Source organism: Mauremys reevesii, linkage group 18, assembly GCF_016161935.1.
Source record: "Mauremys reevesii isolate NIE-2019 linkage group 18, ASM1616193v1, whole genome shotgun sequence".
NCBI classification, from domain to species: Eukaryota; Metazoa; Chordata; order Testudines; family Geoemydidae; genus Mauremys; species Mauremys reevesii.
The window spans coordinates 3,834,370-3,855,338 of NC_052640.1; the positions used below are offsets into that span (position 1 = coordinate 3,834,370).

Here is a 20,969-nt window from a genome sequence, read left to right on the forward strand (position 1 = left end):
GCAGTATTGCATTTTTTTCCCTCCCCTTCAAGACTGCCTCAGTATTGCTCTATTGAGGAATTCCACTGAAGTCAAGAATTAGCTCAGGAAGAGGGATTAGGCCTCTTCCTGCCAAGGTAGTTTGGAAGTTAGTTTGCTCTTCTTTATAGGTTTGTATGTAAGGGATGAAACTCACAGTCTCAGGCCGTCTCCTGTTGTCTAGCTCAGATGGAAGAAAACATTCTTTAATTATGCCATTTTTAGACTTGCACAGTACCTGAAACAGAGGAGTGCAAGGGTAAAGTAAATGGGCACACTGCTCCCACAGGCTGCTGCTGAAGAAGCGAACAAATGAGGCTGCATAGACAAGAGCTTTCCAGAACACCGCATGACCTGTAATGGCCATTGAAATGCTTGAAACTGTGTAAAAGCAACTCCGATACTTAATCAAACTAAAGATCAATCACAAAAAATCCTTCTGAAAAGCCAATTCCAGTGATTCAATAGCATCTTACCTCTTTTAGGTTTCTATACAGGAGATCGTTATTCTTCTCTAGGAATCCTGAAAAGAAAGTTTTAAGAAACAAATGTTTTGAAGAAAATTAAAGGAGAATTAGGAGGTTCTTGATGAATTTGCCGCTTTTGCCCCTCACACATTACATCTTGAGAGCTGGTCAGAACATTTTCAGCAAAATTTCATTTCAAAGCCAAAGACGGAGGCACGCTCTATAGCCTGCTGGTTGGGGTACCTACCTGCGATGTAGAAGACCCAAAATTTGAGTCCCAGCTCTGCCTGATCCAGAGTGATCTGGGATGAAAAACTCTGCTCTGAATCAACCAGAGCAAGGCCTTAGACCTACATGTCCTACCTCCCAGACCACTGCACTACCCAGCAGGTTGTAGAGTGCAAGTCTCTCACCCACCACACCTCCAAGCTCAGGTATGGATCCAAAGTGGACATTTTAGCACACGTTGGTTCAAAGGGTTTTGTTTTAGTGAAGAACAAAAAAATGTTGACACTTTAGAAGTTGCCACAAAATAGAACTGTCATCCTCCAGATGCTCTAAATCCAAATTGTCACTACCCAAATCAGCCATGAGCAGGGAAGTCTCCATCTTGCAAGGACAGTTCAACTTCTATTAGGCATTACCAAGACACACCAGCCAAGGTAAGTGGCTATTTGACCAGATATGATCTTTGCCTGCAACTGTTACGCAGCTGTGTGCCAAATAAAATGTAAATCTGAAATAAAGTATTAATTCTTTGAGCTGACCCTTCTGTGTGAAAGTCTCACTGCAACCAGGAGCAGAAAAAGACTATCACCCTTTAAGAACTGGTCTTTAGAACAGACATTTGATCCATAGATCGCAACACTCACGGCACATAGGAACCAACATATGGAAGTGCCACTGCAACCATTAGTGATGCTAGATTCTACATGAGGAACAAGCATTGTACTCAAGTTAAAGAAACCCAGAGTGCACACAGAGACCAGTGAAAGCTATTTGTATTGTTTAGACGATGCAATTGTCTGAAGCAGCTTAGTGACTTAAGCTCTAGAACTATAATTTCGCTGTACTCAGACCTTGCAGCTGAACCAGAAGATAGGACAGATTCTCAGCTGTTATGATTGGGGTAGCTCCATTGATTTCAAGAGCTGTGTGTCATTTACATCAGCTAAGAATCTGGCCCAGAGTATTCACCCAAAAATTTCCTATTACCAACTAGCAATCAAGGCCCTGATCTTATGAATACCTATGCAGACAGCTTTGTTTGCATGAGTAGTCCTATTGGCTTATGTGTGAGTGAAGTTACTCATGTGTGAAAGTGAAATTACTCACACAGCTTGACCCCAAGTGTTCAATTTAGCCTCTCCCTGGATATGCTTTCATGTCAGCAGAGCCGTCCTTGGGGTGGGGCAAATCAGGGTGACTGTTCTGGGCCCTGCGCTTTGGGGGGCCCTACACTTCGACATCACAGGGTCAGATGCAATACTTCGCATGCACCCATCACAGCATGCGTGTGTTGCTCGGGAGGGTTCAGGGATCCCGGGAGCTGATCAGGGCTGGGGGATCCCGGTGGTGATCTGTGGGAGGATCCTGGCAGCGGTTCTCAGGTTTGCCCTGCCGTGCTGGAGGCAGCGGCGATTATCCCTGCGCAGGTTCCATGCAGGCATTCCATGGGCCAGGACCTCCCAGCCTCATCTAGCAGGGGTCAGTGCTGCCCTCCTCAGGTCCCCAGACCAGCCTGCTGGCAGCAGGGTCACGGGAAGGCCCTGGGAGCCTGTGAGAGGCCCCTTCACCGCTGGTTATTTCTGTGCGGGGCAGGTCCAGCTTGCCAGGCCCTGGCACATGAGCTCCCCGTGGTGGGTGCAGAGCGGCTCAGAGACTGGCCCCCAGCTAGAGGGTCCATGCACAGGTCAGTTCTGGGGCGGGACTGCCTCACGGAGGGTTTTAATTATGTGAACTTCATTATAATTATACACAAGAATGACAATATAACAACTACCTTTTAATTATACAGCTGGGTGCTATCAATATTTAACCTGCAGCTGCCCTTGAAGTTCACTGTAACCAGATTTTCCCTGTATAAAAAAAATGTTGGGGGGGGCCATACAGGCTGATTTGTCCCCGGCCCCGCATGTCAGTTTCAACCACGTCTCTATAGATTTTCCCATATTTCTGAAAAGTGAGTTGCATGAATTAAATCTTCAAACAACTGAATTTTTCTATCAAAAATGTAGACTTGGGGATTTGAGATAGTCCAAATAAGTCCGAAAAAGGAAAGGCAGAGTGCCCTTTAAGGGCAAGTATATTTCAGAATCGTTTTCTAATCAGGTGCTGGAGGTGGAGGATTTGCCACCACCCGTCTAAGTGCTGCAAGTTAAAGCACATGTCACAGGGAGAACCGTTAGAATGTCCTTCAAGAATGCAGGCTTGTCTAGTCCACACTCACCTACTACACAGTAAGTGACCTCCCCTGCATAGTGAAGGAGACGGAAATCCACCCAGTCAATTGATTTTCGTGTCTTTTGATCTGCAAGCTTGCGGCTACAGAAAGAAAAGCAAGAAGCCAAATAGTTTCTTCAGCTCATGGGAATGGTGGAATCAACCATACTAAGAACAGTTTGTTGCAAAAACAGAAACTGACATCAAGTTAGGCTCTTATTAGCATGAATCTGATTGCAGGGTTGGGGCCTATATAGACATTTCGCAAATTGGTCAGAAGCCATCTAACAACGAAGAGCCTATTTCAACAGAAATGGTTCAAGTACTGTCATGGTAGTTCCCATAATCTTATGTGGCCTGCTATATGCTCGTTAGAAAAGGCCATTCATTCAGGATACGCTTTACACCTTGCAGAAGACATTTAAATGTTCAGATATTTTTATTAGCTTTGTCTATGTGGCCAGGATAAGGATGGCAGCTGGCTTCTGCCTTATTTCAGTTTGAAAAGACACCCCAAAATTTTACACTAAACAGGCAAAAAACACAGTTAATGGTGTTTCATGAATAGCAGATACCTAATGCAAAGAGGACACCACTGAAACTTTGAAACAGTGAATGTTTAGTATTTCTGGGAACTACTATAATAAATATTTAATAATGGCAAGATTCCATTTGTGACTGAAGTGCATTCACACTGATGTTGCCCTCCAACATGCATTGCCTTTTTAAAAAATGGAGTAATTCTAGCAATTCTCTCTGAAGATCTTAGCCTCAAAGAGAGTAGGATATTAAGGAACAGATAGGTAGCGGGCATATTAGTTACTGACTCTCCACAAGGAATTGTCCTGAGCGTCACACAGCCAGAAGTAACATTTCAGAACCTTGATTCTGTGAACTGCTGGCTACTCACTGGTTTTTGGTTAGCCTTCTCTTATGGACACCCAGGTCGGGACCCTGTCTTCACCTGCATTTGTACAGCACCTACCACATCAGAGCCCTAGCACTAGGCACTGGAGCAAAAGAAATATTTACTAAAGTGATGCTTGTTGGGAGGAATCTAGCAGGGGCACACATCTCATGGAGATGGGCTCTTTGGAGAAGTTTGCATCTGGCTCCAAATCCAAGCTCTGCAAGCTGGGCTCATTTCCAGGGCTCAGTTCTGCCTAGTGCCAAGTACCTTCAGCTCTCACTGACTGATGCAAGTTGAAGCTATTTGTCATCTCACAGGATTGGTCCCTGATTTGGATATAAAATACACATAGAAGGATGGATAAACTGGGCTTAAATATTGGCAAGCTACTGATACAGGGAAGACAGGAATTCCCTCCTCTCACATACCACAAATTATATTCGAACAATCAGAGGGGTAGCCATGTTTGCTGCTTTTACAGATCCAGACTAAGAGTTCTGTGGCACCTTATAGACTAACAAATGTATTGAACATGAGGGTATTCACCCACAAAAGCTCATGCTCCAATACGTTTGTTAGTCTATAAGGTGCCACAGAACTCTTTGCCGCTATTCTAATAATGTCATTTATCATAGTGGTAGGTTGCGGGCAGCCTGCTAGACTGGAACTTTTCTTTGGTATAAAACAGGACCTCAGAACAGAACACTGGAAACCCTAGGGAAAGTTTCCTCTACAGTAGGTTACAGAGCATAAGTGCATACGTCAGGAAGTGGGCATGATCTCCTACTTTCTCTTCCAACTTTTCCAGGAAGCTTAAATCAGTTGCTTCACCAGGCCGTAAACATTCTTCATCCTTAAAGAAGAAACATTGCAGCATCTTAATCTGACCTTACTCCCTCCTGATGGCAGATTTGAACATGATTTACTGACCCAGGATTTGCCAAAATCATTTTCTGTAATCTGTATAAAATGTATAAATCCCCTCAGAGACCCCCACATTGTTTAGAGAGTGGTCATTTGTACATTTGGGATTTGTGGTTACCTATTGATTTTAGGGTTTTCTAATAGCATCCATCACTGTAGTTTCCCAAGTGCTGATGTATGGAGAAGCTGGCCTAGTTTTCAGAAGGTTTATAAACCCACAATCCCATTACATTTCAATGAAAGCGGCAGATTCTCAGCCCCTAGGAGCATTCTCAGCATATAATATCAAAGTATAGAGAAACATTTGCAACAAAATGCCTTGTTTCAGCAAGGTAAGTCTAGGGAGGTGGGGTGTATTATAAATGTATTTATCTATATCATGATTTAATTAAATGTACCATATTAACGCACATTTAACTTTGAATGCCACTAAAATCTGGGCAGTGGACACACCTACCCTTGTTCAAATAAGAGTGCAGCTGTTAAAGAAATGCCAAGTAACTTTTTTCAGAACACAAACTGTCATCTCATGACTGTTTAACTTAGTACAGTCTAGTTACAAGATAACATGTCATGGTAATTACTTGTAACTTAACTACAGCCATTACCACGAGAAACTAGAATTAAAGTTTTCAGTTTATAAACTATTCCGTTTCATACAAAACATCTATATGCTTCCTTGTAAAATTCATAACTCAGGTTTACAAGACTATTGTTATGCAGAGAATTCTACATTCTCTGCAAGCGTGTGCCTCTCTCCTTGTCTGTCTCAGTCAGTTTCACAAGAAGGTGGCAGGGTGGAAGAAATGGATCTCATTTGGCACTGAGACCCAGGAATACATAGATAAAGGCTAGATATTCTTGGTCAACATTGATTACAGCTTCTAAGAGTCCAAAAGCCTCCAAACCTACTGGATTCTCATCTCTTCTACCTGAGAACCACCCCCCACCCACCCAATGATGATCTGTTTAGAAGAGTTCTGCTTGCACATTTGCTTAATTAGAGTGGGAATACTAGCATTAAGCTTCAAGAATCATGATACTCCTGCCCTTTGTTACAGTGCATTAATCACTCAGCTTCTGTATCCATGTGATAAACTCTCCACTCCTCTGTCTACAAGTCAGCAAGCCATGGGGGTCAAAGCACAATGCATCACTGTTGATTACATGCATCTTTACAGAAAGAATCTCTATAAATCTTACCTTTCTTGGGTTTTGTATTACCAAGTTTAAAGCCCCCACCCCATTTATCCCAAAGTTGAGGGGAAGGCTGCTCTGAACTCTACTTCTTGCAGACAGTGCCCTTAGTGATGTTGACAGGCTAGAAAGCTTAATTCGAGCAGCCCCTGCATCCAATGCAGGATGGTGACTGCTGTAATTTGGGGGTTTGGAGGCTAGAGATAAGTAAACAGGGGGAGGAACAAGGAGAAAAATCTCAGAGCACAGCTCAGAAAAAAGTATAAGTTGCTCAAACCTTACTTCGGTGTTCTGTGGTGTTTTCAGACTCTAACCTAGTATTCTACCCAACCCTTTTAATAGTAAAGGCCTGATGACAGAACTTGAGCATCCACATATTTACATCCTGGGTACTGTAGAGTTCTTAACGTATTGAGAACGCAATAATAGTATGGGAATCACTGCACAATAAGGCACACATTTTGTTCTTACCAGTATGGAGATTATTCCTTTGTGTTTCTCTTCAACCAAGTCACAGATGATCTTGTTGTTGAAGTATGGAATTGGCTCCCACTGGGATTAGAAAGGGAAAAGTGATTTTAAAGAATTCAGAGAACTTTACCTACTCCAACCTGAAATAATTCCAAGTTAGGATTTAAGGTTTTGTTGGAGAGGTTCTTGATCCAGCCACTCCTCAATATCTTCCTCGTTTAAGCAGCCTGGGCAGAATTATCTTAATCTCTCCATTACTACACTGCAACCCTTCAGTCTCTTCTGTTGAAACACACTCAGCTGCATCTTTTGTTGTTAGTATGTCTTTATCCAATGCACAGTTAACCTGTGGAACTTGTTGCCAGGGGATGTTGTGAAGGCCAAAAGTATAACTGGGCTCAAAAAAGTAGTTTATAGAGGATAGGTCCTTCAATGGCTATTAGCCAACATGGTCAGGGATGCAACCCATGCCCCATGTGTCCCTAAACCTCTGACTTCTAGAAGCTGGGACTGGATGACAGGGAATGGATCAGTTGATAATTGTTCTGTTCATTCCCTCTGAAGCATCTGGTGCCTGACACTGTTGGAATACAGTACACCAGACTAGATGGACCAATGGTCTGACCCTGCATGGCCATTCTTACGTTACAAGGATCTTCTTTATTTCTACAAAGGCATTTCATTGCAGAGTCTGTTTCTGGCCAAGAGTCCTAGTTCTGCCACGTTCTCCTTCAAAGCATACAAATTAACTCAGCCAGAATGATTGAACGCGATAGAAAAGGTACAACTAGGAGTAATGGGATCAAAGTAGGGAAGAGGAAAAGCGAGGCCAAGTATAGCAAGAGCTTCCGGTGAGTTCTATTACATAGCAGAGGGGTTCTCAGCTGGAAGTTAACCAGGCATTCAGGGGTCATGACTATCCCTCACATCCCATGTTACCAAATGGGAGGAGGGTCTGTGGGAGAGGGCCCCCAGGAAAGAAGAGGTTGGAGGCTGTGCTCTCTGTAGCTCTCAAAGGGAAACATTCTTTAAAAAAATGTGACAATATGAAAATATACCATCGATGATAATCCTGCACTAACTGAAGGGAACAGAATGGGTGGGACCACTATGCCTTTTCCATCTCAAATGTCAATGGTATTTCAACTATAATGGCAAGTTTTAAAAAGCACTATTAATGCCTTGGTGAGTAAGAGTAAGTTTGCTGTGCAGTGATGTTCCCAAGAGAACAAGACAGGGAAAAGCAATGAGAGTTACCTCTATGCCTTCCATCTCATATTCCTCCTGTTCTGCCTTCAGAGTCATTTCGATTAAGAGCTGCTGGAGCTTTTCATTGCAGTAATTAATGCAGAACTGTTCAAAACTTTTGAAAAATAAAATAAGCAAGAATAAGGATGTGCATTAAAGGAAAACTTTCTAGCTGCCTTCTTGGTTTGTAGGGAAAGAAGTGTAAAAAGAGAATTCCTATTATAACCCTTCTCCCCATGACAGAAGATGAGCCCATGAAATAGCTGAGACAGCTATAGTTTTGTTTTCCCACTAGGACTATATTTTAATAGAAAAAGCCCATATCCAATTTCAAGAGTGGCTACCTACCAGTGTAGATGTTTAACAAGAACTGGAGAATCAGTCTGGATAAAATACACCACTCCTCCCTCCCCACCCACCGCCCCGAAAACTTCTGTTTGAAACTCAAACCAAATTAGAGAGCTTTGATAAAGTTCAGTTAACTCCACCCTCTACCTTCCCCAAACACATACGCACACTGTCATCTGAGCTGCAATTCCAACATTCTTCCCAGAAGGGCTGTTTGAGAGACTCCCAGCCCATTTTTGCTGACACAGCAAGCTCAGGGCAGCAGACTAACGGTGGAATGTTTCTGAAATAAACTGCCACATTGTCACCCATCACTAACTTCCTTTCCAACAGGCTTATAATTGAATATATGACGACAGAATAAGCATTACAGGGCAATGAGTTTTGTTTGGCTAGAAGGTGGTAGTTGTTGCATCCTTCTGTCTCTCTAGAGGCTTTGAAAGTTGCCCCACACAAGAAGATGGCTCACTCCAATATTACATGCACAAGTTCTTCCATATGATTCTGGACTTTTAACACAATCGGCCAACTAGAGCAAAGAAATGAGTCAAGACCTTCACTGTGCTTCACTTAGCCAGTTACGCCTACATACTGCAACACGTGTCACAGATTAGGTACAGCTCAGAGCTGATGAAGGGAGCTGGGACTCAACTTCCTTGCCTTTCTGGGGTAAGCCAAAGCCTGAGCCCTAATGGCCATGCATTGCTTTGGAAGCAGACCCACATTAGTGCACGCACAGTTTGAGCCAGCTTCAGTGGCACTTACCTGTTTGTATCAAACACTTCAAACCCATAGATGTCAAGCAGCCCAATCACCGTTTTCCTCGTGAGGTCCTGCCAAAGATACCATTAAATGCTCCATGAGGAAAAGATGATTTCTGTAACTGGTGCGATTGCTCTGCATCATTCATGTGGTTCCCTTCACCTAGATTTTAATCTCTCATTTGTTCCCACTCTGCCTCTGACCAGGGAGATTCATTACAGGGACAGTGTCATTACCGCATGGGTCCCTCTAGCAGGCAATTCTGCAGCTGAACTGACCAGATATTTTGGTGAGCAAGCCAAGACCGATATAAATATTCTTCGTGGAGGTTGGGCATAGAGGTAGGAGAGAATGTGGAATAAATCTCCTTTATCTTCCAATGGCTTCATCTTCTTATAGACACTGGCAGGATGGCCGTCACATATTTGTTCCAGACAACCACTGCCTTCTATATTCGGGTAGGACACGGGATCCCATGCTGGGGACTCCTGGTTGTTCCTAGCTCTGTGAACGTTTGTAGTCTCTCCAACTCAAAGCCTAATGTTAACTCTCAGACCGGGTTTCTCAGCTGATAGTACAACACACATCCTGGTGCACAGCTACTGTAGATGCAGAGAGGAATCCCAAGATTAAATCATTAATGGGGGAAATCTAGCCAATCCCCATTTTCCACCATTCAAAACTACGTATCTGGGATAATAAAAACAGCTCCATGCATGGCTGCCCGGTGGCTTACCAAACCAAAAGCAAAGACCTCCTTCAACCAGTCTGGAAGGACACTTCTCTCTTAAGCACAGATATCACGGCTACTTTCCATACAAGTTTTGTCACCATTTGGAAAACATTTTTCTTGTCTTCTAGAAAGCTTAGTTTTATGCTAAACTCCCCTTGTTTTTGCACCAGCATTACAGACCAGCAAATAGCATGTTAGTTTGCTGCCACATGTCCACCAGGAGACGCACATACCATAGTTTGGATAGGTCCTACAAAAGCAGTGATTTTTTTCTTATCAGCTATAAAGTGATCACGTATAGATCTGTATTTACTTCCAATCAGGATGGACAATTTTAAAGTAGGTCATGCATTGGCCAAACTACTTGACAATGTATCTTTTTTTGGTATCTAATACTAAAAACACCCCAACAGCCAAGCAGAACATGAATCTCCAGTTCATAGTGGTTTGAATCCCTGAACTCAACTAGCAGACTTGAAATGTCTGGTGGAAAACACCACATTACTGTCTCATTCTGGAAGCACTGTCCATTCACTGAATGAGACAGTACTCGTCTGTAGAGCATAGTGTTAGCTAGAAGGGAACCAACCTTGTTGGCTAAAGATCCATTAATTTTGTTGACTAGCCAAGTAAAAGTCCGTCCATAAATCGCCTTAGCTGCTGCATCCCGAGCACAGAATGCCAAGTCTATGTTCAGGGGACTTAGGACCTAAAAAAAAGCAGGTAAAAATACTCAAGATAACTCAGTCAGTAATTTCTAACTCATTTCATGCTCATGGATTAGAGAGCAGGCTACCATCTGACAGTCTCCATTTCACACGGAAGCGTGAGCAAGCATTCTGCCTTCAGATCAAAACCGAAGCCAACCACAGCTCCAGGTACCGGTCCATAGGTAGCACCTCAGGCTGGTGTGACTACTGCTCTAGCACCCCAGCTATGAGACCGCTTGTTGGGTCCTAGTGCCCAACTTCTATACCCAGCTGCACTCATCCTAACCTGTAGCAGAGTTTAGACTGGTCCAGTCTCACAATGATGAGATGGATTTGAAGTCAAAGAGGTTTTGAAATAAAGTGAGATATTCCACATATCTTTTTGGTCAGAAGGTGCAAGACAATAGCTACGAATTTCCTAGCATTAACATTCAGGCTACAGGAGAGGAGTCACTGACAGCATAGTGGATGAATAAAAATAAGGATTTAGCCCCATTTTACCCCCTAATTTGGGGGCAAACATTCATCTATATACAAGCTAAATGATGTACACCAGATATAAGGGGGAAATGGGCATACACTATCAGGATTGATTAGGAGGCTGCATTTTGGGACTCTGCCAAATTTCAAAGGAAAACTCTGATAGCTTTCAAACAAACACAAAATGTTACAAGTGGACATTTTATACAAATACTCCCATCTGCATATGAAGCCAATTTTTTCAAGAAGCACTTTACAGACTACACAAATGAAGATAATTTGGCTCAGACATGTGGCTGTGTGTAAACCTTCCTTGCTCCTGGCTTTTTTCAATCACTCAGCAGGAAGGCAGCCTCACACCAACACTTCTCAACATCTCAGAAATTTACAAAGGAAGGTAACTATTCTTATCACAATTATTTTACAGATAGGAAAAGAGACAGATTCAGTAAGCTTGGTGAAGTTTCCTTAGAGAATCTGAGAGTGTGTCAAGAACAAAACAGAGTATCCTGACTCCTTAGCCCAGGGTTTTACCACTAGACTGTGTTGACTTCTAATAGACTATGAGGAATCTGACACTGGCTTAATTTATACCTCTTCTGATCTGGCTTCTATCTTTCTGTGTGTAAGAGCTTCCTGTAGAATGGATAAGTGGACGCCCAATAACTGCCAAAGAAGAGAGCCACAGTTAGAGTACAAAGGGTAATTTCATGCATACAGTCAATTTGGAGTGAAATGTCCAGGCTGCTGCCTTTTACTGTTAATTACTCTTGAAAACCCAAAACGTAACAGGCAATCAACATTTGCATTTCTCTGCACCCACAGATAAGTAGTGGAATCCATTATATTAAGATTTAAAGGAAAAGGAATGAGACACCTTTGCTATCTCAGTTATCTCTGGTCATATTGAGATTTTAAACTATAGCATTTTTCTTACTTGCACTGGTTTAACATGATTGCCATGATTAGAGGTCCATCAAGAATTTTCTCCCACAGTGTATTGACAGACTGCACAGGCACCTTGTAGGGGTTTGCTCCCTTGTGGAGTACTGAGCTGCTGCTTCTCTATTAGGGGGTAGCCCACACAACCCATTTCTGGTTGTTAGGGGGAGGCAGTATTGGCAGATTAAGTCGCTCTGATCTCCTTTGTGATATTTGAAACAATGTTAAGCAGTTGATTTCTACTGACAACAGGAAATTCCAAATGGATGCTGCTGCCACTCCAGTCTGAATATGCAGCTTGATCCTTTTGTGCACTGGATTGAAGGAGCCACATAAGCCAAAACATTACGTGCCACCATAGCGACAACTGTGCACATCTGTCAGCAGCCACCCTGCAAGCAATGCAAAGTCACTTATGCAGGTCTGGGAAGTGACAGCGGGTGTCTTTATGCCAACTGGGGACAAAAACCAATGAGACAGAGGATATTCTAGTAATGCCTTAATACACCACACCCATAATGAAAAGCATGGATCAGTTACACAAGAAGAAGTGTAATGTAATGTAAATACCCTTGATGGCTAAAGTTGAATTAAAATGCTAAGGAGCCTGTTGCATATTATACATTACAGATTTCAACTTTTCCATCTTTATGCTGACGGCAAGAGTTAAAACATTTAAACTTCAGGATTCTGCATCTGGCAGCTCAGTACAGAGTTCATAGGGGTGCAATAAAGAGGACCGTGGAGAATAATTGATCAAGTCCACTGAATGCAGGACAAGAAGTAATGGGCTTAATCTGCAGCAAGGGAAATTTAGGTTAGATATTAGGAAAAACTTTCTAACTCTAAGGGTAGTTAAGCTCTGTAATAGGCTCCTGAGGGAGGTTGTGGAGTCCATCACTGGAGGTTTTTAAAAACAGGTTGGACAAACCTCTGGAAGGGATGGACTAGATTTCTTGGTCCTGCCTCAGTGCAGGGAGCTTGACTAGTTGACTTCTCAAAATCCCTTCCACGCCTACATTCCTAGGATCCCCTGATTAGCGCAGGGACTGTTCAAGTCGGACTTGATGCACAGAGCCCAGGTGAGCCTCTCAGAGCAGAGGCTGTCCTTCTAGAGAATTTGGACACTTCCTAGGACAGTACATGCTACCATCCACAAATCAAAAACATAGCAAAGAAGGAAGCAACCCCTCAAACCTAGTGTCTTGGGCCCCTGCCTCCAAATCTGTATGGAAGCTTCTTGTCTCCCCATAGATGATACCTTTGAGATCCATTTGATCTGGCTGCCGTTGGTGATGATGGCATGACCGTTACTATCTTCTTCATACTGAATATTTCCCAGGTGCAGGACACTGGCAATGACCCCAAAGAGATGCTGAGGCCAAAGTGACAAAGACTGTTAAAAGCCAAGTTCATATGGTTACATGGTCATTACTCTTAAGCAGAATATGCTCTTGTTTGGCTCAGTGGTAGTGCAATCTGTTGATCTGAAAATCAACTACTGCTGAGGGAGATAGTGAGGGATTATCAGCTACTTCTCTAGACCTGGTACAGGACACTCCAACCTGGTCATCTCCTTCCAGTCTGACTCCCTGGGATACGCACATCAGCTGACACTTCAAAATTAACCCAGCTGCTCAACCTAAGTAGTATATGGATGGTGGGAATCACCAAAGTCCATGGGAGAGGCAAAGATGAGGTCACCAGGCATGCATACAACAGGGCCTGTATCTCAGGCCATCTTGGTGCTGGGACCATCACTTTTATAGACCCTTCTTCCCTTACTCCTGAGAAGTTCACAAAACACAGGCAGCAGAAAAAGAGCACTTGACTATATGATGCAGTTAAGCCAAAAGCAATCCTTGCACTTGCTAAATGCAGTTATAGAGCCATTTCAGAGAGGCATAGATGATACTCCAATGAACTCTGGACCCAACTTACTTAAGTGATATTAAAAAAAAACAACCAACAGTTAGGAACTGCAGAGAGGGAGAATGTTTTAATTTGTACCATGCATCTGAAAGAGAATTGGTCATTTGACAAAGCCACAACCATATTCCCCAAACTCCTAATTCTGTGTCCTGTATTATGTAGGAGATCAAATTAATTCTCTTCCTGGTCTTTTTTTTTTAGTTAAATCTATCAAGCAAATGTTTAATGATATGAAGAGTAATAACAGCCCCTGGTTTTTATAGGGTTTTATAGGTGACATGAAGTTCTGATACCAATCTCTACCTCTATACACATGACATTTTTCACTAGAGTGGTAGCAATATAGACTTCCTTTAGCAACACACTTCTGACACCAGAAAAAAACAGGGTGGGGAGGGCAAACTTTCTGATCCCATTGGCCCAGTAATACTGTTTGTAAAGCATTTCCCCCCTGGTGGGTACAGGCATTGGTTATTGCATCCCATTTTTCTATCCATTATGGACTATCAGAAGCCAGTAAGATATTCAGACAATTCCTGCTCTCAGGTTATCCTGTCCACATCTTAGTCAGTGGACAATTGTTCCCCACAACATGTACTTCAGCACTGTATCCAGTCCAGTTTTAGGGGTTGCAAGGGAAGAGACTTCCACCACTTCCTTAGAAAGAGCTGTACAGCCCTTATTTGGAAATTTCCCAGATATCCAGCCTGAACCAGGATGGAATCAGCAGTTACCCCTTTTCATAAATGAACATCCCTTCTCTTGCCTCTATACCTCAATATCTGTTTCAGTGAAGTCAATGACTGAGAAGGCTTTGCGGACTGTTTTCCAGTCACTCTTGTCATTAATGGAAGACACTTTGGCACAGCGACCCTATTGAGGAGAAGAAAGAGCATGAAAACTTTGCATCCATCACTACAGTACTATTGATCAGGTGATCTGTGTACCCATTAGCCAATCACACCTTGGCTTGGCATTTTTGATTCCCAGTTCTCTCAGCTCTTTACCACGTTGTTTGTAGATATACACACAGAGGGTTATTCCACTCTTGCCCATGGCTCTCCTGGTCAGTCCTTTCTGTAACCATTACTTAAGAGCATGGTCTGTGTTGAGTTTGGGTACTAGGTACTTAGCACATTTTTGGTGACATTTGGGCTCTAGCCATCTATTATGTTTATAGTAACATAGCCTTTGTTACTCAATGTGTCTATACCGGGAGAAGGGCAAGTTGTCTGCATATTATACTCCATCAAAAACTGAAGGAAATAGGAGGTCATAAAACAGCAGTTTGCACACATGATTCTGCATTTTATAAACAAGCGTAGGGAACACTTTTCTTCATATTATATATAACAGCTGCTTAAGTCCTCAAGCTTACTTATTTTACACCAAATTAATAAAGAAAGCCTTAAAGAGAGACCTTTACACCAAGTGTAACTTGCAGATAGTAGTTTAGGCCATGCTTTCCAATGAACCAAAGGGGTATTTTTATACAACACCAGCCAGCTCTTCCGCCTAGGGACATCTGCCATTAAGTCACAATGCTTCCTCTAGGATAGCGCACTCATTTGCCTGGCAACAGTTTAATGTTTATCACAGTCTATCACAGACAGATTAAGAACTTCAGGGCTTTTGCCCAGTCCACGGCAGTGAAGTGGAATAAGCTGTTACTGAGGATATTTGTGCATGGGTAAGAGCACTGAGAATACAAAAAGTGATTGCATTGTTAAATTCCTTATGGAATACAATTTCTCATTTCAGTTTGCTTCATTGTGAAATCCCTCTCTAAACGAATGGAGGAGAAGCAAGGATAGGTTGGATTCATAACTAGAGGGTAGAAACGAATTCAGGACCAAGTTTTAGTCTGGTACTCTCATGCAGCTTCTAGTGATTTCACAGCCTAAGGGCAGAATTTGGGCAAGCCTTAGTGTTGTCTCATTCTAATGTGCTTTATCCATTAGTTAGAAATCCATCCAGAAGTTAGAAATAAAGGAAATTGAGGCACTAATATTGCTGCAGCTCTGGACCCAGGGCAAATCAGGGTCAAAAGGTGAAACAAGGGTAGAAAAACCATACACCGACAGCTGTTCTACAGTATTATAACCACTTAGAAAATCATTAGCTATAGTCATGACTTCTACCATAATGGAGTACATGAACGGTGAAGAAAACCCATCAAGTCATAGGTGATCATAATACAGGACCTTTACAGAACAAGGTAACAGGTACTGCAGATCTGTGCTGCCAAATGCAGCCTCTAGAACCCCACAGGTAGTTCCATGCTGGGGGCCTAGTTATCCCAACCTGTATAAGATACATGTACTTCTGTGGGTTGCGCTCCAGTCCTAGCCAGCGAAGCAGGTCATCTTCCCCGCCCTCCAGCAACTGGTAGAAGATATGGAAATTCCGTTCCCCATTGTTTTGATGAACGACTCGGGATTTCTCAATCAGGTAACTGAGGATATGCCCTCCTACTGGAGCTCCCTGGGTGGGGGGGAGGGGGGAAGAGAGGAGGGAGGGAGGGGAACAAAGCAAAAAAAAACAAAACAAAAAACAAACAGCCAAGTGAGCTTAGATGGCTAAGCCTTCAATACCCAACAGTCCAAGTGACAGGAAGCCAGCAGAAGTTTTGTGACTGCTGTATTCTTATTAACACGCACATACTGTGACAAGTAGCAATGACACCAGAAGCCTATCTGCTCTTCTTACACTTCATTAGTTTCTCTATTAAAATATCACTTACAAGTAGACACATACTGTCTGAGGAGTAACTGTCTTTTCAACTAGCTCCTGCTCCTTTTCCACTGAGCAGTTGGCTGTGTTGCCAATAATGCTGGAAACTTCCAAGATACAAGACTTCAGACAGCTCAGTCAAAAAACGCAAGAGCTGTAAAAATGAGGTCAGAAGGTAGCCTGCAAGGTAAATAATTTTGCAGGGCAGTATAAGGTTTACTGACTAAGTATTCCATGCTGGTGCCAGACAGGTAAATAGTTATGCTTGTTTTGAGAATGGTCCAACACATTTGTTGTTACCTTAAAATCAAATTGGATATCCATGTATTTTCCAAATCTACTTGAGTTGTCATTACGCAGAGTTTTCGCGTTTCCAAAAGCCTGCAGAGAAACAAGCAAAACCAAGTCACTCCTCTTGCTGCTGAGAGCTCTGCGTCTAGAACTGGGGTCATGAGGAACTGAGGGAGAAACGTCAGCATGTACAGCTTTAGATAGCCTATGCACTTTCCCCTCTCTTTTCACGCTTGGTAAGTCAATGGGCAGCTAAATCCCATGAAACTCTGAAAAATTAGGTTTGTATTTACCTGAGACTGGACATACTTGCTTCCCCACCCGCTGCTGACACAGAGCATTCCATAAGAGTAGAATCCATCTGCCCAGACTCACCATTAGTTACACTCAACATACATTCAGTTCTCGGATTCTCTTCAGTTGGTTCTTCATGTAGGGTTAAGTATCAATGGCTCACATTTACTTACTGCCATTGTTTAGTCATGAAGACTTAGACAAGCTTTCCTAAAATTTCTGATAATATGAGCACGTGTCATCTAAAGTTCACTGAATGTGTGCGCCCACCACACGAATCTATATCCAGCTCTCAGCTCATCTCATTTTCAGGAGAGCTCTGAAAACCTGCCCTGAATAGTAGTATCCACAGTTACCTTCCTGCACATTAGGCAACTAGAGGGATAGGTGACAGATGCTCTGAGAGGCTTGTTCATTCATTGATATGGGTCAGCATTTATTAAATGGTCTCAAAATATTTTCTCCTTTCCTTATGGAGCACTACTGACAAAAATCCCTTCTTTGCACAGCATTTATATTGAGGGGGAGACTAGGTGTTTTTATTATAGATGAAGAAACGAAGTTTTCAGCTTACAAGCAGACAAAATTTAAATCCCTGGACAACAAATTGGCCTACATCAATTCCTTCACATTTTCCAAGTCAGAAAGGACGTGCTTGCAAAGGGACTGAAATTACTTTCATTGTAATGCAATCAGAGATCAAGTATCCCTGCAAACTGGAGGCCATTCTCCTGATTAGATCTCCTCTTCCTTCCATACATTCAAAACATTTCAGTTCTATATACAGAGAAATCTTGCAGCCAGCCAATCTCCTCTGCATAGTACACCTTTAGAGGTTTGTTTTACCTCCAGAACTGGATTGGAGAGCAGCAAGCGATCACGGACTATTTGCAGCTGTTCTGTGGTAGGGCAGGTCACTGCAAAGTACTGCAAGATCTTCTTGGAGGCTTCTGTTTTCCCAGCGCCACTCTCCCCAGAGATGAGGATGAAGTGGTCATTGTACTCAGCACACATTACCCGGTAAGCATTGTCAGCTATGGCATATCTGAATAAGAGAGTCACAAAAAAAAATCAGCTTTAAGAATTACTCAATATGAAACAGCCATACAAAATGATGGCAGAAAGCTCTGACAGGAGTAAAATGTTCCATAGGCTCCTTACACTGGAGACAGCTAAAATTTACAGACCTTGAATTGGACAGGCAAGCAATGTTCCCAACAGAAAATTTGCAGATTCACAACTTCAAAGTAGAAATATTAATTCAAATGGAGAGGTAGGCACATGATGGAGGAAAAGAGCTTTATCAACAGAACCCATGTGGACTGTGCACACTGCTGTGGACACAGGTTAGCACACTGCAGGACTGACCAACCTCAACATTTTCATTTTTTTTTTAAAGCAGCCTGTTGGTGAGCCCCAACTCCTGCCCGTGAAGATATTTTTAAAAGGTAACAATTAGTGCAGCCATTTTCCCTTTCCCACTTCTCTCCCCCCCAACCCCAATATTTGGGAAGAAAATGCAAAAATCAACGTCCAGCTTTGAAATTTGACCTCAACCCACTTCCTGCTCCCAGAACCAGCTGGAGGCAGAATTATGAGCACTGAGAATAGGTGGATCCCAGGGAGCCAGGAGGAAGGGCAGAGACTGTGACAGGGAATGTTTCAGAAACCGATGAAAGGATATAGTCAGTACTGGAATTATGCCAGGGCACATCATGGCTGAGCCCTAATGGTCTGACATCCCATCATCAGGTAAGCAAGGAAGGCATGTGCTGAGCTCTGACTTGCTAGAAAAATTCCTTAATTCTAGCCCTGTCTGACACAGATTCTTCCCTGTGGTTTTTGACAAATTGGCTCTTCAATTTTGCCCTCTGTAAAATGGAGATAAATACTTACATGCCCTCACAGGGAAGTTGTGAAGAGTGATTAACATTCACAAAACATTTGTATTTTCAAAGCTGTGTCAATATTAAAGTTGAAATTACCCTCCTTCCAAGTTCTGACATCCAAATGCCAATTCTGCAGAGACATATACTAGACTAGATAATACTTAGTCCTGCCATGAGGCAGGGAACTGGACTAGATGACCTCTCAAGGTCCCTTCCAGTCCTATGATATTGTCTAATTGAAGTTATTTGATAAATAACCCCGCAAGTGTAGCAAGTTACCTGCTAAGATTGCTATTATGAAAAGTCCCGCCCCCCAGCAATTATGTTTGAAAGTTTGTAATATAAAAAAAAAAAAAACAACAGAAACAGTGCTAGACCTGACCTTATGAAAGTCAAAAAGTGTATATGTGAACTGAAAGCAGTGGAATTTAGTGCTACTTACATATGTGGTGGCAGTTCAAAAAAGTTGACCCCTTGATAAATCTCCATCTGTTTAACTGAGTAGAAATCCAACTCTTTGTAGGGATTCACAGATACTAGAAGGGTACCAATATATGTCTACAGGGAAGAACAGAGTGTAAACAAACAGAATGACTTCTCCTGAAGGGCAACCTTAAGTGTACCATGTGAAAACTGACAAAATAGAAAACGTGGAACTTTTCTGTAACAAAGATTTTAAAGACTTCAATATTTCTGTGCTCCATTTCTAACTCCCCATACACTTAAACCCTTATTTAAAGGTTGGCTGGTAACGTAATTACATTGGTTTAGTCCAGGGGTAGGCAACCTATGGAATGCGTGCCAAAGGCGGCACATGAGCTGATTTTCAGTGGCACTCACTGTCCGGGTCCTGGCCACCAGTGCAGGGGGCTCTGCATTTTAATTTAATTTTAAACAAAGCTTCTTAAATATTTTAAAAACCTTATTTACTTTACATACAACAATAGTTTAGTTATATATTATAGACTTACAAAAAGAGACCTTCTAAAAACATTACAATGTATGACTGGCACGCAAAACCTGAAATTAGAGTGAATAAACGAAGACTCGGCACACCACTTCTGAAAGGTTGCTGACCCCTGCTTTAGTCCTTTAATTGTCCTAATAACTGAGACTTGATACCTCTGTCCCTTGATGCTTCTGGGATTTGGTTCATATTTATATCCCAGTTAACATAGGAACATATTTGCCCATAACTAACACTGTTTTGTTAAATCATTGAAAGTCTGCTATTCTCCAGATGTGATGCTGATGCTTCATAGGAAAGCTAAATCCATAAGCCATCTGGTGGTTACTTAAAACTGTGCATGTCTGCAGTGTAGTAGCTGTGTTGGTCCCAGGATATGAAAGAGTCAAGGTGGGTGAGGTAATATCTTTTGTTGGACCAACTTCTGTTGGTGGAAGGTATAAGCTTGCAGGCTACGCAGAGCTCTTCTTTCTACTCTGCTTCCTTCCCCAGACCTGAAGAAGAGCTCTGTGTAGCTCAAAAGCTTGTACCTTTCCCCAACCAAAGTTGGTCCAATTATTTCATAAGACTGTATATGGAAAGAAATAATTCCTTCCTGAGCCCCGCAGATAAACAAATCTCAGGTTTCAAGGTGCAAGTCTAATTGCCTTAATCTGAGAATATTTCAGGGAGCCAAAGTTACACAATGCTTTAGAACCTACTAAACTGACACTCCACATTCCACCAAGTCCTTTCATTTCCCCCCCGACACACACACACACTTGCCTCAAAATATTTAGTTTAATCTAACAGAAGAGAGATTTGGAAGATTCTCTACCATTTAAGATCTGCACAGCAAAAACATTGCATTGTGGGTGCTCAGCGCCTTTGAAAAAACAAGGCCATTAAGAACTGGCAAATTTTCATCCTGCGGTTCAGAGCACTCTTTGTGCTGGCTTGGTTTTTCGTGTTCCTTTGTTATTTATTACAACCACTCAGATACCTTGAACATAAACCATACCATCCACAGAAGATACACATTTGTTTTTATCATCTAAAGGGCAAACAGGGCAGTCAGTTTGGCAGATACTGCAATCATCTTTCAACTCCTCCCTGTATAGCAGACATAAGCATTAGAAAGCCATATTCTTGGGGAGATAATTCACTCTGTACCAACAAGTCAACACTGCAGTGACAAGAGAAATTAAGTCCACCTGGAACTCTGATCATCC

General features: G+C 42.4%; 1 protein-coding gene across 5 annotated transcripts in view; it reads right to left on the minus strand.

Moving 5' to 3' along the window:
- Window positions 1-20,969, minus strand: part of MYO1H (myosin IH) — a 57,803-nt gene that overhangs the window by 15,612 nt on the left and 21,222 nt on the right. For all 5 annotated transcript variants that reach the window (XM_039505198.1, XM_039505194.1, XM_039505196.1 and 2 more), the window contains 15 exons: window positions 19,234-19,349; window positions 17,749-17,947; window positions 16,618-16,698; window positions 15,889-16,068; window positions 14,359-14,457; window positions 12,914-13,027; window positions 11,305-11,376; window positions 10,110-10,229; window positions 8,791-8,858; window positions 7,687-7,792; window positions 6,430-6,510; window positions 4,599-4,690; window positions 2,935-3,029; window positions 495-541; window positions 176-256 (listed from right to left, as the gene is read on the minus strand). In XM_039505198.1, coding sequence (XP_039361132.1) covers window positions 176-256; window positions 495-541; window positions 2,935-3,029; window positions 4,599-4,690; window positions 6,430-6,510; window positions 7,687-7,792; window positions 8,791-8,858; window positions 10,110-10,229; window positions 11,305-11,376; window positions 12,914-13,027; window positions 14,359-14,457; window positions 15,889-16,068; window positions 16,618-16,698; window positions 17,749-17,947; window positions 19,234-19,280 — 1,482 coding nt within the window. In that variant the 5' untranslated portion in view covers window positions 19,281-19,349. The remainder of the gene's footprint in view (window positions 1-175; window positions 257-494; window positions 542-2,934; window positions 3,030-4,598; window positions 4,691-6,429; window positions 6,511-7,686; window positions 7,793-8,790; window positions 8,859-10,109; window positions 10,230-11,304; window positions 11,377-12,913; window positions 13,028-14,358; window positions 14,458-15,888; window positions 16,069-16,617; window positions 16,699-17,748; window positions 17,948-19,233; window positions 19,350-20,969) is intronic.